This window comes from Schistocerca piceifrons, chromosome 5 (genome assembly GCF_021461385.2).
Source record: "Schistocerca piceifrons isolate TAMUIC-IGC-003096 chromosome 5, iqSchPice1.1, whole genome shotgun sequence".
Taxonomy (NCBI): Eukaryota; Metazoa; Arthropoda; class Insecta; order Orthoptera; family Acrididae; genus Schistocerca; species Schistocerca piceifrons.
Window position 1 is genome coordinate 534,911,409 of NC_060142.1, and position 18,994 is coordinate 534,930,402.

At 41.7% G+C, this 18,994-nt stretch overlaps 1 protein-coding gene across 4 annotated transcripts in view; it reads left to right on the top strand.

The window, feature by feature from the left end:
* The window catches only part of LOC124797966 (TBC1 domain family member 31), a 308,974-nt gene that overhangs the window by 41,556 nt on the left and 248,424 nt on the right, over nucleotides 1-18,994 (top strand). For all 4 annotated transcript variants that reach the window (XM_047261131.1, XM_047261132.1, XM_047261129.1 and 1 more), the window contains exons 4-5: nucleotides 9,934-10,046; nucleotides 18,367-18,542. In XM_047261131.1, coding sequence (XP_047117087.1) covers nucleotides 9,934-10,046; nucleotides 18,367-18,542 — 289 coding nt within the window. The remainder of the gene's footprint in view (nucleotides 1-9,933; nucleotides 10,047-18,366; nucleotides 18,543-18,994) is intronic.

Sequence of the window (18,994 nt, forward strand, 5' to 3'; positions counted from 1 at the left end):
GTAGTCATGTGAGTCACTATGTAGGGCTATGATTGTGAAAGCTGTGGGTTCAAATTAGAGTTGTCTTCAGGTTCACAGATGTAACTTGCCACTAACCTGTTGGTTGCTTTGTTATATTAGAAATGATACAAAATTATCTTCACTGGCTTTGGTCAACATTTCAGTACATATGAAAATTTAAATCAGAAAAATTGCAGCTTACCTCCAAATAGAAGAAGTTGTGATCATAATAAACTGGAATGGAATTCTGAAAAATGGTTAAGGATGCAGATGTTGTACATTATAACATCAAAAGCAATCAATTATTGAGAAAATTATTTTATTGGGTAGAAAAAAAAATCTACTCCCGAAGCGGTGGCAGAACACACACATAAAAGACTGGTGATTTGAAAGCTTTTTGAGCCAGTGGCTGCTTCTTCAGGCAGAAGGGTTGAAGGGAAGGGGAAGAAAGAAGGGTGAAGGAAAAGAACTGGAGAGGTCTAGGAAAAAGTGTAGATTTTGGGAAAGACAACCAGAACTGCGGGTCAGGGGAGACTTATCGCACGGGATGAGAAAGAAAGACTGATTGTTGGGGACTGCATTGGGTGAGATTTGAAAACCCGAGAGCTTAAAAGGGTAAGACAAGGCAATATGCAAGAGAGAGATTAGCACTTAAAGAACACGCATGAGTTAATAAGAGTGAAAAACTAACTGCATTGTACGTAACAGAGGTGGGAGTGGGTGGTGAAAAATAGGCAGAAAAGACAGTGAAAGGTATAGAAAACTAAAATGAAGTGAGTAAAATAGTAGCTACTGTGAAGAAATGCTGAGACAGAAGAAATTAACGTAAATCAAGGCCAGAGGCCCTATGCTGTACCTTCCCGCCATTTTGCCGATCGGTTTGGTACATGAGCACACCAAATGGTCTTGTTGTTGAAACAGAGCCCCAGCATTATTCAGTACGCATTTCGAAAGTGATGCCGAATGGTCCTAACAAACCGACATGCTGTTGTCAGTTCTCCTCCCACTAACCAATGAAAAGCAATTTGCATCAGATCCATGCATGCGCACTGCAGCACCACAGTGGCATGAACTCGAAGAGGCTAGCAGCCAACAGAGGCATGCCATTCTTCACAGTACCGAAAAATGTGGTTAGAATACATAATACTGTTCAGATTTTGCTAACGGCGACCTTCCATGAATGCATGATAACGACAGAATATTGACTGTGTTGTGTCATTTTGTTCTCATTCACATCACCATCTTGTTTTGGATTTTGTTTTGGAATATGAGTTAGGAATGGAGTTTAATACCACATTGTACAAATACATCTATAGAAACACTTGAAAAATTCATTTTTTCTGTTTTCCGCCGTTCCTTAGTTGCTTTAAAATTGATGGAGGTACATTTCATCTATGCAACTAATTGAAGGCAGTTTGTTTATTGCCATCCGCATTTCGCTTTCTTTATTTGTGGTGATGCTACACAAATAAAAGAAGTGAAACTCGTATGAGAATAAACTGCCTTCAATTAGTTGCATAGGCGGAAACACATCTCCAAGAGCCCGAAAAATTGTTGAAGAGTGTCAAAGAATAGGAAGATGCATAAAATGTGGTTGTAGCTTACTCCCAGAGATCCAAATGATGAAGCAGCCTACTTCCCTATTTGATACATCTACGATTGAAGCAGCCTACTTCCCTATTTGATACATCTACGATTTGGTTCATCAAAACAAAATTTAAAAAATTGCCTTTTCAAGAGCGTGTGGTGACTGCAGCTACAGAAGTTCATTGTAGTTTATAAAATGCATCGCATCTGATGGATCAAAATGTTTCATATATGGTGGTACACTTTGAATATATTGTGGCGGTAACCTTTCATCTCTGTCTACTGTTGTTAACGATTTGATCACAGATAAATGCTTATGACAAGCGAAAGGATAAAGACAATTGCTGCTAGTCTCATTTGCAGTAATTTATGTTGTGCTCTTTGATTCCTGTCTGACCACACTCTCGGAAATCGCCACGTATTCAAAAACAATGGTGAATTATCACTGTCAGCTGTTTCACGCCCTGTAATTTCATCTTTCATTTCTTGAACACATGGAAGTCAGGAAATCGGAGATACTCATTAATGAGAAAGCGCGCTCTTATGTGTAAATTACAATGAATATTTCAGAAAAATGCTTAACTTTGACAATTAATGAAGTCTCAGAATGCGTTTCGAACACAAAGGGGGGAAAAAATATTTTCGCATCTAGCGGTATACAAACCCACGTCCTTTGACATGGCAGTTTGTCGTCTTACCAACTTTGCTACATACAGCTTGCGGGCTACCTCTACTTAATTTTATGTAATTCCCAGCGAAAGAGACGCAGGCTGACTTCGTTGCCTAATGATGCGGGTGTAAGCCATAAATGCATGAAATTTATGGAGGTTTCCTCCATCAGGCTTCACAAAATTCCTTTGCATTGTTACTTAAAAGTTTTAAATGCGTTTCGAGAGTTAATAAGAAAACGATTTACAGAAAAGAGTACACGAAGTCACTAGAAGTTTCAGCTAAGACTGTTGTAATATATGTAAGCAGATTTGATGTCTTGATTTTTAATGATCTTTAAACGATTAATTGCATAAAATACAGGTATTTTGAGAGAATATTGACCAAAAACTTCTTCTTCTTCTTCTTCTTTTTTATGTTGTAGTCATTCACAGTAACAACCTAATATAACCATATTTCTAACAAAGGAAAATATTCTATTATGAACTCATTTTCCAATCAGACACATCCTGTGCTCATTCTTTAGTAACACAATCACTAAATCCAAAGCTAAAACCACTCAATATGTTTAAAATAACAAATTATAGATGCAAATAAACCACAGCTAACCGAACAACAGGGCCGTACCGAAATCCAAAACATCTCGGTACAATTGTCGAAAAAGTGGCGGGAGAACCGTTCGGTAACAGGTCTCAGAAGCTTACTGAATAGGAAATTCGGATAAAGAACCGAAAATGACGTTGCTACTGAGACTAACCTAGTGCACCGATCGGTATGAGGAATACAGAATAGGGCCCCAGATGGGTGGTGAGAACCAAGGACATGTTGTAGTGCTAGTTCCTACCTTCAGAGTTCTGAGAAACTGGTGTTTAGGGGAAGAATCCAGATGGCACGTGGTGAAACAGGTGCTGAGGTCACGAATGTCATGTTTTGGAGCATGCTCTGCAACAGACTTACCTCCTTCTACAAAATACTGTAGTTATCTGCCCCTCATGTTTCCTTGAATGGTATCATCCGCCGAGCCAACTTCAAACTGCAACAATATGACAGATTTCACCTCAAAAAGCTATTCCACCTTCTCCTAAACTACCTGAACAGTGGTATTTCCCTTCCTGTCCCTCTGCAGCTCCCTAAACAGCCACGCCATCAACCACCACTACTGTCCCACAAACTGAGCTTGGCCAACCTCCTTAACATCCCACAGCCTTCACAACTGCCTGCCAGACCAAGAATAACCCATAATCCCAAGAACCAGTCACAACAGGACAGTGTCCTTAACCTCTCATCTAAAGCACTCTCCCCTCCTGAATTATCTGTATTATCTAAGGGCCTCATGTTCAGCCCCAAACCTGCATTTGACCGTGCTGCTTAGGTGAAGGACCTCCTTTCCATCACATGTAATATCCCCCCCTGCAGGTCCGGGGGTTAGAATAGGCCCAAGGTATTCCTGCCTGTCGTAAGAGGCGACTACAAGGAGTCTCACACACTTGAGCCTGTATGTGTTGCCTTGTAGGGTTTGACCTCCATTTTTCAAAATTTTCTGGAAGAGCGAGCCAATTGCAGAAGGGCGCCTTACATGGTGCATAGTGTCCATCATGTGCTGAGACCTCTCCTATCCTTCATTGATGTGGATCTGTACTTCCGCTCCACCTCCAGCTGTTGGGCGAGGTCACCTTCCTGGATGCGTTTTCCTCCAACCTCTGTGCAGTATCACTTTCTGCGCTGTTGATGTTAATGGACTTCTTAGCTCATTTGCACCTGATATCCAGCACGGTAGCCAATCCACTGTGATAGGACTGCCATGTACCCTGTTGGTTGTAGCCCCCCTGACCACACGGGGATTGCGCTGATGATGCCTGCACCGTTAACTCCCCACGTATGCCAAGGAGTAGATGCCCGTCACCCTGGGGCGTCGGGACTCCCAGCAATGGCCATCCTGCCAGATGGCCTTCACTGCAGCTGTGTTGCGCCCGGGGGGAGGGCCCCTGGTCGGAGTGGGTGGCAGCAGGGCGGATAACATGCCATGAAGCATAGTAACTCATCTCTTGCTAGTGGTCAAACACCAGCAGTCTCTAAGCGGTCGAGGTCTAACTTCAATGCTAAGAAATACGACCACAAATCATCCCCCCCCCCCTTCCCCAGCCACACCATTGGAGGAACGCCAGGCTAAGGATGGCAGCGAAGCTTATTCACCTTGGTACCTCATACAGGGTGTTTAAAAAATGACCGGTATATTTGAAACGGCAATAAAAACTAAACGAGCAGCGATAGAAATACACCGTTTGTTGCAATATGCTTGGGACAACAGTACATTTTCAGGCAGACAAACTTTCGAAATTACAGTAGTTACAATTTTCAACAACAGATGGCGCTGCGGTCTGGGAAACTCTATAGTACGATATTTTCCACATATCCACCATGCGTAGCAATAATATGGCGTAGTCTCTGAATGAAATTACCCGAAACCTTTGACAACGTGTCTGGCGGAATGGCTTCACATGCAGATGAGATGTACTGCTTCAGCTGTTCAATTGTTTCTGGATTCTGGCGGTACACCTGGTCTTTCACGTGTCCCCACAGAAAGAAGTCACAGGGGTTCATGTCTGGCGAATAGGGAGGCCAATCCACGCCGCCTCCTGTATGTTTCGGATAGCCCAAAGCAATCACACGATCATCAAAAGATGCATTCAGGAAATTAAAGACGTCGGCCGTGCGATGTGGCCGGGCACCATCTTGCATAAACCACGAGGTGTTCGCAGTGTCATCTAAGGCAGTTTGTACCGCCACAAATTCATGAAGAATGTCCAGATAGCGTGATGCAGTAATCGTTTCGGATCTGAAAAATGGGCCAATGATTCCTTTGGAAGAAATGGCGGCCCAGACCAGTACTTTTTGAGGATGCAGGGACGATGGGACTGCAACATGGGGCTTTTCGGTTCCCCATATGCGCCAGTTCTGTTTATTGACGAAGCCGTCCAGGTAAAAATAAGCTTCGTCAGTAAACCAAATGCTGCCCACATGCATATCGCCGTCTTCAATCCTGTGCACTATATCGTTAGCGAATGTCTCTCGTGCAGCAATGGTAGCGGCGCTGAGGGGTTGCCGCGTTTGAATTTTGTATGGATAGAGGTGTAAACTCTGGCGCATGAGACGATACGTGGACGTTGGCGTCATTTGGACCGCAGCTGCAACACGGCGAACGGAAACCCGAGGCCGCTGTTGGATCACCTGCTGCACTAGCTGCGCGTTGCCCTCTGTGGTTGCCGTACGCGGTCGCCCTACCTTTCCAGCACGTTCATCCGTCACGTTCCCAGTCCGTTGAAATTTTTCAAACAGATCCTTTATTGTATCGCTTTTCGGTCCTTTGGTTACATTAAACCTCCGTTGAAAACTTCGTCTTGTTGCACCAACACTGTGTTCTAGGCAGTGGAATTCCAACACCAGAAAAATCCTCTGTTCTAAGGAATAAACCATGTTGTCTACAGCACACTTGCACGTTGTGAACAGCACACGCTTACAGCAGAAAGACGACATACAGAATGGCGCACCCACAGACTGCGTTGTCTTCTATATCTTTCACATCACTTGCAGCGCCATCTGTTGTTGAAAATTGTAACTACTGTAATTTCTAAAGTTTGTCCGCCTGAAAATGTACTGTTGTCCCAAACATATTGCAACAAACGGTGTATTTCTATCGCTGCTCGTTTAGTTTTTATTGCCGTTTCAAATATACCGGTCATTTTTGAAACACCCTGTATGTACGAGAGTTGATGGGGAATCTTTCTTGTGAATGAAACCTCAATTTTTTGTGGAGCATTTAGAGGACAAGTTTGGGGAGGTGGAGGGCTTGTCCAAAATGCGGCCAGGTCGGTCTTGATCGAAACAGCATTCTCTGCCCAGTCACAGGCACTAATCGCCTGTGACAAGCTGGGGGATGTTTATGTTTCCATCATGCATGAGAGCTTAAATATGATCCAGGGTATCATATTTCACAGGGACCTTCTTTTGCAGTCTGACGATGAGCTGCATGCCAATTTAGAGTGGTGAGGTGCATTTCATCTAGCACATCCATCGGGGTCCAAGGGATAGTTGGGTTGCCACCAGTGCCTTCATCTTGGCCTTCGAGGGTGACACATTACCTGAGAAGTTCAAGGCGATAGTCTACTGCTGTGATGTAAAGCCATATATCCCTCCCCCAATGTGGTGCTTTAAGTGCTGGACGTTCAGCCATATGTCTTCCCGCTGTACTTCCAGTGTTGCCTGTCGGGATGGTGGACGGCTTTCACATCCCAATACTCCCTGTGCCCCACCTCCTATCTGTGTCAGTTGCAGAGATCACCATTTGCCTTGTTTACCAGACTGCAGATTTCTCCAGCAAGAAGGAAATATAGTGGAATAGAAGACCCTGTTTATTCTCATGATCAGCCAGCCATGGTAATCTGCTGTCTTGTTTTGATTTCTTCTACATGTTTCTTGTGTCTCTCTGTGGTTTTCTTGTCCGATTTAGTCCATTTTAGTGTTTGTCACCCTTCTTTCAGTCTTGTGGTTTTCTCCTTTTTACCAGCTGTGTTTTGTATGTCTCGATTATTTTACTCTCACCCTTGTGGAATTATTTTAATTGGGACGAGGGACCGATGACTTAGCAGTTTGGTCCCCCCGCCTCTCTTTTAAACCAACCAACCTACTAACCAACACGTAATATCAATTGCAAATATCACATTGCAACCCAACCTCAAAATTACAAAGTTACATCCTTCCTACTCACCTTAATCAACTTTATTCTTACTAACAAATACTTCACCTTTGAGGGGCAGACATACAAACAGATCAGGGGTATGACCATGCGAACCAGGATGGCTCTTTCCCATGCCAACCTTTTCAAGGGTCACTGGGATGGGGCTTTCTTGGGATCCATAATTCTTCAGCCCATGGTTTGGATTAGATACATTGATGACATCTTTACCATATGGACTCATGGTGTGGCTGACATGTTAAAATTCCTGGACTTTCTGAATACCTTCTCCCAATTAAATTTCACATGGTTCTATTCCAAATCCCATGCCACTTCCATTTATGTTGATCTTGTCCTCACCAAAGCCCAGCTACACATTTCTGTCCACATTAAACCTACCAACAAACAACAGTCCTTACATTTTGACAATTATCGTCCTTTCCATGTCAAACGTTCCATCCCATACTCCCTTGGCATCCGATGCAAATTATTTGTTCAAATGCAGACTCTTTACAGCAATACACCACCATTCTCACCTCAGCCTTCACTGTACGTAATTACCCCACCACCCTAGTTTAAAAGCAGATTTCCCGGGCCATCACATCCAGTCCTGATACTGCTGATCTCTCCTCAAAACAGCTTCAGAGCATACCATTGGTGACTCATGTTATCCTAGTCTGGAATGTGTTAATCAGCTGCTTCGACAGGGCCATGACTTCCTAAAATTGTCCCCTGAAATTGGATCCATTCTGTCTGAAATTTTGCCCACCACGTCTAGAATAGCTTTCAGTCACCCTCCCAATCTCCGCAGTATTCTTGTCGGGCAGTGTGCTCCTGCTCCCATCTTACTACCCTATGGCTCCTTCCCCTGTAACTATCCCCCCTGCAAAACTTGCCCTATGCACCCTCCTACCATGACCTTATAGCCCTGTAACTGGCAAACATATACTATCAAAGGGAGAGCCACGTGGGAAATGACACGTCATATACCAGCTATTATGTAAACACTGTCCGGCCTTCTAAATCGGTATGACTACCACCAGGTTATCAATTAGGATGAATGGGCATAGGCAGAGGGTGTATACTGGCAACTCGCAATATCCTGTTGCAGAGCATGCTCTACAACATGACAGTCATGACCTAGGCACCTGTTTCACCACACGTGCCATCTGGATTCTTCCCCCAGATACCAGTTTCTCAGAACTCCGCAGGTGGGAACTAGCACTACAACATGTCCTTGGTTCTCACCACCCAGCTGGCCCTAATTTACTTTAATTTCTTCTGTCTCAGCCTTTCTTCTCTGTAATTACTTTTTGCTTCACTCTGTTTTAGTTTTCCACACCTTTCATTGTCTTTCCCATCTATTTTTCACTGCCGTCCTCCCACCTCTGTTACATACAATGCACTTATCTTTTCACTCTTATTAACTCATGTACAATGTTTTAGTAGTAATCTCTGTCTTGCATATTACTATGTCTTCAACATTTAAGCTCTCAGATTTTCAAATCTGTCTCCCCTGACCCACGGTTCTGGGTGACTTTCCCAAAATCTACCCTTTTTCCTAGACCTCTCAAGTCCTTTTCCTTCACCCTTCTTCCTTCCACTCCCCATTCAACTTCAACCCTTCTGCCTAAAGAAGAATCCACTGGCTCCGAAAGTTTGCAAATCATAACAGTCTTTTTATGTGTGTGTTCTGCCGCCACTTGGTGAGTAGGTTTTATTCTCTATCCGGTTAGATGTTGTAGATTGTTCAACATGTTTTCTGAATTGAAGAATATGTGGAAATTCCTTTTAGAAATTTGAAACCCAATTTTCCTGTTTTTGGTGGCTATTATTTCTTGGTAGGAGTAATTGAACAGTATATGTGGATTGAGATTTGACAAAAAAATTACAATTATTTAGACAAAATAATAGTAAAAAGGTCTTTTTTAATTTTCTGCTGTTGTACAGAGTATTTACAGGATTTTGTGTTTCAAACGTTTGTTGTGACTGTTCACTTTTTTTTATTTTTTTTTATTTTTTTTATTTTTTATTTTAGGCTTTCTAAAGTTGTTCAGGCTAATATGAACATAAAAATTAAAGAAGAACATTTAGTGAAATCTGTTGACATGTTTAATGAAGTCATGCATATCATAAATACCCAAAAATGTATGGTGTGGATGGCTGGGAGACCCCAAGGGGAAGGTTTAGTTGTCTAGTTGAAAAAGCTTTTCCTCCTCTGTGCACAATAGCACTTTCCCTCATGAAGTGTGTGGGTTGCGTCTTTACGCGTATTTGATGAGTGAAGGAAACTGTAATGGGTGTATGTATAGCGGAGTGTCCTGTTTGTGTCGTAAGATGGTGAAAGAAGAGAGATTGTGAAATGCTATGCTACTCCTCTCAGATAGGGCCAGTCTTAACGTCCCCATCTAACAGACAGATTACCATCAACAGTGTCGCAAGATCACACCACACAAGACACTGCAGAAAGGTTTGGAATTTAACCCAGAACATTGTGTGAAAGACTGACAACCAGGAACTGTACAGTATCATCTCTCCTGCTCTTGCTCAGCAAATACTGATGATGAAAATTCACCAGGATCCACATTGACTACCTTTGCATCGAGTGCCATTGACTAAAGTACATTAGCGATCTCAACTACGGAGGTGGATGTGGATATCATGTAAACCTGAAATAAACATGTGTTGTAATCAGTACAGATATATAGAAATATTAACTGTGTCTTAGATATCTTCCAGTATTCAATTTTCTTGCAGGTGGAGAATGTGTTTTAATTATGTTTGTTATCATGGTTTTGCTTCTTATTACATATGGTTTAAAAATCCAGTAGCTTTAGGGTGGAGAACAATGTGTTTCAGTGTTTGTAATTTGCTTCAACAGTCTTTTACTGAAATGCACCTAAGTCTTCCTCAACTGAAGGAAAAATAATTGAACACTGTTTCAGATTTTGGCTGTTAATCAAGCTGGATTCGTGCACATGCCTTACGTTCTCAACAAGGAAGAAAAATGAACTGCTTGTTGGAATACAAAATGGCAGTTTACTTTTTGTGAATACAGGTTTGCATAAAATATTTTGTCGTTCTTTAGTTTCATATAACGATCAGTGTTATACACAAATTTGTTTATTAACTATATGTAAAATTATCTCCCATTTGGACATAGTATATTCACACTTTACATTTTTTGTAGCACTCGTTGACTGAGAGATAGGAGACTGTAATTTGTTGTTTCAGTTTTTCTCCTCACAAGATTATATGCAAGGTAAATGAGACTTTAGCTACATTTGTGCTTCACACGTCATGAACCATAGAAGTAATTCATGAACATAAGCAATAAATCATTCTATCTCACTATCTTTCTTAACTGCACCTTAGGTAATTGACATGCCTAATCATTTAAGAGGACCAATTTCCTGTATGTGACTTCTAATTACCAATATGACATGGACCCTCCTGATCCTGCTATCAGAGATTCTAAATGTTGAGGCTTCAATCTTCTTGGGGGATTTCCCTGTCCTCAGTGTATAGACAAGGTCACAAAGCACCAGTAGTGATCCCTGGAGGACCATACTGAACAAATTGCTGACAAATCATGTCCCATATTTGTTCGATGGACAGTTTATTAAGCAAACTTGCAGTCCAGTGGAGCAGGGGCATGTTTTTCCCCTTAGCAGGGGCACGTTTTTCCCCTTGGAAGAAGGCATGTACATTTGTCTACACTCATAAATGGGACTTTGTTCTCTGAGTTATGGTATGTGGAGTTGCCTGAAATGGTTTCTTTCCTCACAAGTAGATGTGCAAGTGTGCTTGGTAGAGTCCTTCTGGAAATGTCAGGTCAGTGACTATATCATTCAAAATAAAAATTCAAGTATAAGAACATAACAATGTTAGAATGTGCAGGGATGCAGACTAAGGTTCAGAGAACTTCTTGTCAGGTGCAAAAGTGGTAGTAACATCTGAGGGACAAAGACAAATTAAAGAGGCAAATATTCCTGTGAGTACAATGAGTGGACACTATGAAATTCAATGTAGATGGTTTGAACAAGGGTGTATTCAATTTCTTTATAAATCGCATGTAGCAAACAGACTGAAGCACCTAGAAGAAGGAACTGTAGAGCATATGTACCAATGAATTAAAAAGTGAATTCACAAAGTGACATTTGAAATACTGGTGCAACAAAAAGAAGAAGGGAACTAGCCCCCACAGTGATGGACTCAAAGCACTGAAGAAAAGATAACTGTAAAAAATATGTATAATAATTGGACGAGATCAATGACAAACATGATAGTCTTGTAGCTTAGAATGAATACAGAAGTAAACAAGGACACCTGTAAAAGGGAAAGTGACACTGTCACCACCTCTGCAGTGCATGCACAGCACTACACCAGCGACATCTGATGTGGTTAGTGTCCTTGCAGGAGCATGTACAGTGTGATGTTCTGCTTGTTCTTTACAGTGATATCAGATGGCAGAGTGAAGTCTGCTTGATAACCAACGATTTCCTTTTCTTTAATCTTGCTCACCTTATTATTACAGCATACTTGCCAACTTCATCTGATGAGACTTCCTTTCTTGAAATGCTGCCGCTCATGTTGGAAGTTAAGTGTACAAATACAACAATCAACTCTCAGAATAAGGCTTATCATTAACATTGACTTGTATATTGCATCCATGTTTACAATAACTGTGCATTACGAAGTTATTGCCTTGTGTGGAACATCACAAAAACATTGATATGGTCGAAGTCCAAAAATGTTCTGTCTTCATTAACAGATGCTAATTGAATGTATCTACACAACTACTTTTCTCTTGTCACTCTTCCTCTATGGCATGCACCACATTTCCAAGGCAGGAGTCAGTGACAAGGAATAAGCCACACAACCACCAGGTACTGCGAACATAGTACAATGATTATCGTCATTCCAGCTTGCAGATAAGCTGCATCCATCTATCTCATGACAAATGTGCATAAATAAAACATACATCCAAACTGTGGAGTATCTCATACACTACAAAAATAAACTTTTTATTGTGATGTTTACCATTCATCGATTTGAAAAATGCTTGTGCAACTCATCACTTCATCAAAGTAATATATTCGCTACAGATTTCTCCCCTTAGGTGAATGATGTAGTCTCTGCGTTGCAACATTAACGGAACAACAAGTTCCAACTTCACTACAAGTATTAAAAATTATTCGCCTCGTTAGTATACCATTACAGTTGTAATTATCTCACATTTTCAATGAACACATTTATTCATATTTATTAAGTGTGGAATGCTCCACCATTTAGTGGAAACTATTAATCATAGGTACATGCTTCACATTGACTAAGTTCCTTAACATTTCTACCAGATAATCACCCTTACTATGGAAATGGGATCTTGGATAACAAATATGAGGGTTGGAACTTTAATAATGGCAACTATTTATTTACAGCTCATACAAAATAGATATAGGTTTCAAAGTTCTACTAACCTTCAAAGTAGTCACCAGCATTATGTATAACCCGTTGCCAGTGATGTGGAAGTCATAAATAAATAGTTGCCACTATTAAAGTTCCAACCCTCGTATTTGCTACCCACAAGGATCCTTAACAATTTTTTACAACTTTTAATGGTTTTCACTCTTGCAACACTCACTACTAGGAGCTATAGTCCAGTAGCCATTTAATCAAATGATCCATATTTCATCTATTGAGTGTATTTGTTCCAGAATTCAGGCTTTTCTAGCCATGCTCATAAAACTTTTGGAAATTACTGGTCATGTGCTACACCTTGGACAAGCTTGTGAATACAGGTTTTAATAAGTGGATATAAGGAGGGTTCCACGATGGAAGCTGTTGAATATGGTAAAGGGGGAGGATAGCCCAGTTACTCCAGGAGGAGAAGACAGGAAAGGAAAGGAAGACTACGGACAATAGGAGCTAAGGGAGAAAGAAGATAGATCCCGAAGACTGATGGGTTCGTCGCCAAGGTGCCAGAGGATGAAGTTATTCGGCAGACCCTACAGAACTGACTTGTTCCTACCATCTTACTGCTGATGCCAAGTAGAGAGGGTAGCAAGATGACATAGTGATCACCTTTGCTTGTGAAAATTCCACATTTAAATTGAACCATTTCCTTGGATTAATTTATCCCAAACCTCCCATAGAAAATTCTTGTAAACCCAACCATATGACCTGTCAGCTCCACTAAAAATTTGAAAAATAAAAATTCCCCTTGAAGGAGTATATGACAGTCTAAAAACTCTCAGGGCTATAGTTGGATTTGCCCAATGTAGTTGTAACAGAGAGCACTACATTCATTGTTATGAGGCCAATTTCATGAAACACTTCCATCCTCTATAAACTGCCACCGAACCAGATGAGTTACAAGTTTCGAACACTGAAAAAGTAACAAGTGCCTATCTGCGACTCAGCATCTCCACTATATGGGGAGCAACAACTTTCCTTCTCACAATTGTTACAGTCCATCCCGGATTTTCCATTGTTTGAACAATGAGAAAGGATTTGTTGCTGGACATTCTGAAATCAGTTTCCTTTTCCAGACCTGGAGAACAGCATATAAAACTCACACTTATCACTTTATTATATCAACATTAAATCAGCATATGGAACAGATTGACCAATTCAGGGAAAGTCACCTAATTTGATCGAGGCTAATGGTACCAGCCTAGGTAGTAACCATCAAGATACACCTCTTTCCACAGTTATATTCTCCCTATTTATGCATCTTCCTTTTCCCCGAGGAATAGGTCACCCTTTTTGCACTAGGTCCATCTATCCTTTCCATCACACCATACATACATGCAAATAAGGGTACATTATCCTGTTAATAATATTTACAACTCTACCTCCTCCTTTTGTACGTATATATCAAGGTAATCCACTTCTGCCATAGCATTATTCATACCAGGTTCTATAATCTGTCTTCTGTGTTACATTTGTCTTATTCCTCTGTACACACCCACTATTGTAACTCTGAATGTCCCCATATTGTATGTTACAATGTATGCCCTCCTGTTAGATGGTGCAGCAGTCATATCTCTATGTTAGTCGATTATGTATATACATCATATCTAAGGGCATATCCTCGTTGATTTCTCCCCATCATAAGTGATAGAGCTAACATGCAGTTCCACTTAGAAAAGGAAACAACTCTTTTAAATTCTGCAGTCTCTTTGCTGTCTAAAGTTTGTTAATTTCTATTGTCAGCACAATCTATAAATTATGTTAGGTGTAACAGATATTTGTTATGATACATATCTTTTACTCATATCTGAATTCTGAAAATACACTCCTGGAAATGGAAAAAAGAACACATTGACACCGGTGTGTCAGACCCACCATACTTGATCCGGACACTGCGAGAGGGCTGTACAAGCAATGATCACACGCACAGCACAGCGGACACACCAGGAACTGCGGTGTTGGCCGTCGAATGGCGCTAGCTGCGCAGCATTTGTGCACCGCCGCCGTCAGTGTCAGCCAGTTTGCCGTGGCATACGGAGCTCCATCGCAGTCCTTAACACTGGTAGCATGCCGCGACAGCGTGGACGTGAACCGTATGTGCAGTTGACGGACTTTGAGCGAGGGCGTATAGTGGGCATGCGGGAGGCCGGGTGGACGTACCGCCGAATTGCTCAACACGTGGGGCGTGAGGTCTCCACAGTACATCGATGTTGTCGCCAGTGGTCGGCGGAAGGTGCACGTGCCCGTCGACCTGGGACCGGACCGCAGCGACGCACGGATGCACGCCAAGACCGTAGGCTCCTACGCAGTGCCGTAGGGGACCGCACCGCCACTTCCCAGCAAATTAGGGACACTGTTGCTCCTGGGGTATTGGCGAGGACCATTCGCAACCGTCTCCATGAAGCTGGGCTGCGGTCCCGCACACCGTTAGGCCGTCTTCCGCTCACGCTCCAACATCGTGCAGCCCGCCTCCAGTGGTGTCGCGACAGGCGTGAATGGAGGGACGAATGGAGACGTGTCGTCTTCAGCGATGAGAGTCGCTTCTGCCTTGGTGCCAGTGATGGTCGTATGCGTGTTTGGCGCAGTGCAGGTGAGCGCCACAATCAGGACTGCATACGACCGAGGCACACAGGGCCAACACCCGGCATCATGGTGTGGGGAGCGATCTCCTACACTGGCCGTACACCACTGGTGATCGTCGAGGGGACACTGAATAGTGCACGGTACATCCAGACCGTCATCGAACCCATCGTTCTACCATTCCTAGACCGGCAAGGGAACTTGCTGTTCCAACAGGACAATGCACGTCCGCATGTATCCCGTGCCACCCAATGTGCTCTAGAAGGTGTAAGTCAACTACCCTGGCCAGCAAGATCTCCGGATCTGTCCCCCATTGAGCATGTTTGGGACTGGATGAAGCGTCGTCTCACGCGGTCTGCACGTCCAGCACGAACGCTGGTCCAACTGAGGCGCCAGGTGGAAATGGCATGGCAAGCCGTTCCACAGGACTACATCCAGCATCTCTACGATCGTCTCCATGGGAGAATAGCAGCCTGCATTGCTGCGAAAGGTGGATATACACTGTACTAGTGCCGACATTGTGCATGCTCTGTTGCCTGTGTCTATGTGCCTGTGGTTCTGTCAGTGTGATCATGTGATGTATCTGACCCCAGGAATGTGTCAATAAAGTTTCCCCTTCCTGGGACAATGAATTCACGGTGTTCTTATTTCAATTTCCAGGAGTGTATAAGTGGCAGCATGAGAACTCACATATAAAGGTATTAAACGTTGCAAGCTTTTGGAGCCAGTGATTCCTTTGTCTGGCAGAAGGGTTGAAGGGGAAGGAAGAGGGGTGAAGGAAAAGGACTGGTGAAGTTTAGGAAAAGAGGTAGTGTTTGGGAAACTCACCCAGAACTCCCAGTCAGGGGGACTGGCCATATGGGATGAGAAGGAAAAATGAGTGTTGGGGAGTAAAGAAAAAGAGTAATTGCAGTGAAGAAATGCTGAGATGGAAGAAGTTAACATAAATTAAGACCAGATGGGTGACAAGAACCTATGACATTTTGTAGCACAATTCCTACTTGTGGAGTTCTGAGACACTGGTGTATGGGGAACAAACCAGATGGCACATTTGATGAAACAGGCACTGAGGTCATGACTGTCATGTTAAAGAGCATGCTCTGAAACAGAATATTCTGTGTTGCCAATATAAACCCACAGTCTATACCCATTTATCGTAACTTGATAACTTCGTGTAGTCAGGCCAGCATAAAAGAACAAACAGTATTTATGTAATAGCTGGTACAAGACGTGTCATTCGCACTCACTTTCATAGTTTACAGAGTGTAACAAAAATGTACAGCACAAACTGCAGGACACATTGCTCACATGTAGACAAAGTATGTTTTGTAAACATAAGTTTGGAAACGATTTGTTTCCATGTTACAGCTCATTTTCTCCGACTCATTAATCATGGAAAACACACATCAACAGAACGTACCAGCGTACCACGTGCAAATGTGGTACCTCCACCATACAACTGCCTCTCCTATCAGACTTCTTTCCAAATGAACTGTAGTGGTTATGATTTGCTGGATCTATTTTGGGTGCTAGGTCATTTAATGGTTACTTTTTGATGGCTCCTTGCTGGAAACCAAATTATGCAGTGGTCCTCCTATGCTATCAGCCATTTTAATAGTTCCTGGGCACCAGAACACTGAAAGGGAGCTAACAACAACCATATTCATGGAGTTAGAAACAGGCGACATGAAGCAAAAGTTGCTAATAGGGAGCCACCATCAGTTGGTGAAGATGAATGCAGGCAACAAGGTGACTGATGAAAGTGCACATCAGTGATGCGTAATGTCAGATATATCATAATCTTATGATAACTTTATATGTTCAGCACCTTCTAATTGTTTGGTCTTCCCTCTTCTGTACAAGTACCTTAACATCACTGTTGACATTATATTGATAACAGTATAATTATGATGACAGTAAAAATTTTATAAAAATACTTTCGTAATTAAAAAAATACAATTATTTCTGTGACTTCCGCACTTCCCACTAAATGCTCACAGTGGTCACATGACTTTGCTGTGACACCATGAGTAATTAACTATCTGTCAGACAGTGTGGATCTATAATATAAATGGATAGACAAAGAAAACCTACTCACCAAGTGGCATTGGGATAAAATGCATAAAAATTAATGAAATTGCAAGCTTTTGGAGCCAGTGGCTCTTCCTGGCAGAAGGGTTGAAGGGGAAGTTAGAGGAGTGAAGGAAAAAGACTGATGAGGATTAGGAAACGGGGAGAATTATCTTCATCCCTCTTCCTTTCCCCTCAATCCTTTTGCGAGAAGAAGGAGCCACATTTCTTTAAATTTTGTGTGTTTTCTCCTGTGCCCACTTAGTGAGTAGATTTTTTTGTCTATCCAATTATATTTCCAAAAATTGATTATTTTGTAGATATGTTGGACAGTATGCATCTTAAGACATATTATATTTTTCCTGCTGAACTTCATTACAGAATAATGTTATTTAAAATTGGTTTCCCCAACCTCAAGAACTTGAGCATCCACAGTTGTAACACAAAGTAAAAAATGTCTTACAAGTCCTTGTTTGCATGAATTGAGCTATGGAAGAAATGGGCTTTCTATAAAGTTGATTCAGACTGTCAAAATTCTGTTAACCATTCTTTTGTTGACTGAATGCCGTACATTTGACTGGGCGCCACTGGGAATTTGACATGAGGTAGTGCATGGTTTGAGTCATAATGCAGACTTAATCCACATATTAGCTGTCCACTGAAAAATTCAACCAAATAAGCCTGTACAAAGTAATTACATCTACATCTTTTACAATTAAAATATAGCTCGCTCTACAGTATTAAAAGAAAGTCACTTTTTAAATTTAAATTTTTGTGGTGTGGACCCCTAGGCTGCAGCCTAGATAGCCTGCATGTGAGTGTGAGCTGAAAGGCAGCTTTTAGCACAAACATGTGCCCTGGATTTTTTAAGATTATTTAACGTACGGAAGTGGATGTGCTTTTTATCAGTCAGTGGTGATACTAATTCTGTGTAACTCCATCTTACATTATTGATGTCCCTTCTTTTTAGGAAAACCACAGTGGCACATTTCAAATTGTTTCTGGAGAATTACATTGCTGAGAATGTAAGAGTGACTGTTGCTTTTATTTATTCCAAAGTGTAATCAATTAAGGGACAGAGAGAGAAAGTTGGAAATGTTAAATTATTCATACTTGCATGGTATTGTGGATACTGTCATTGAAACAAGCAACAAGCCATTATCAATGCTAACTATGCTCTTTTACATTTCAGCACTGCAGTGCAAAATATTCAATGCCACATCTGTATAAGTAATTATGTCTTGTGTTTCTAGAGACAGGCAACATAGAAAACCATCTGGATGGTCATACTGTTCCCGTTACGCAAATTTCATTTTCTCAGTCAAGTTACTGTTTGTCTGCATCATCTCAAGAAGCTTTTATTTGGGATTTAAAGTCAAATATGCAGATACATAAATTGTCTATGCGGGAAGGAGTTGCTTTGAAGCAAGTAAGTGTTATTTTTCAAGGCAGCTAGTATTTATGTAAGGAAATTTGGTTCAACATAAAGTATTGAGTAGTCGTTGCTACGTTAATGCAGTATTTTGTGTTTCTGTCTGGGTCACTGTTTCCTCACAACCTGTTCCCAGTCTGTCACAATTGTGTTCCATTGCTCACAGTCACATTATTGTTCTATGCTTTTCAGTATTTAATTTAATTTGCATCCCCATATGCCTATTCAGGTATCTTTAAAAAAAATTGATGTAAGTAAGCCTTATGTGCACAGGTTACTGTTTTTCGAGTAAGAGGGAAAAATCTATTTTCTAAATCGACTTACTGTGAAGAAGGCACGTTAAGTTGCAGACAGGCATGATTGAAAGACATTTACACAACGCTTTTGGCCATGGCATTCATCAGCAAAAGAGAATCACACGTCATTCATATACATGGGCAAGCACACTT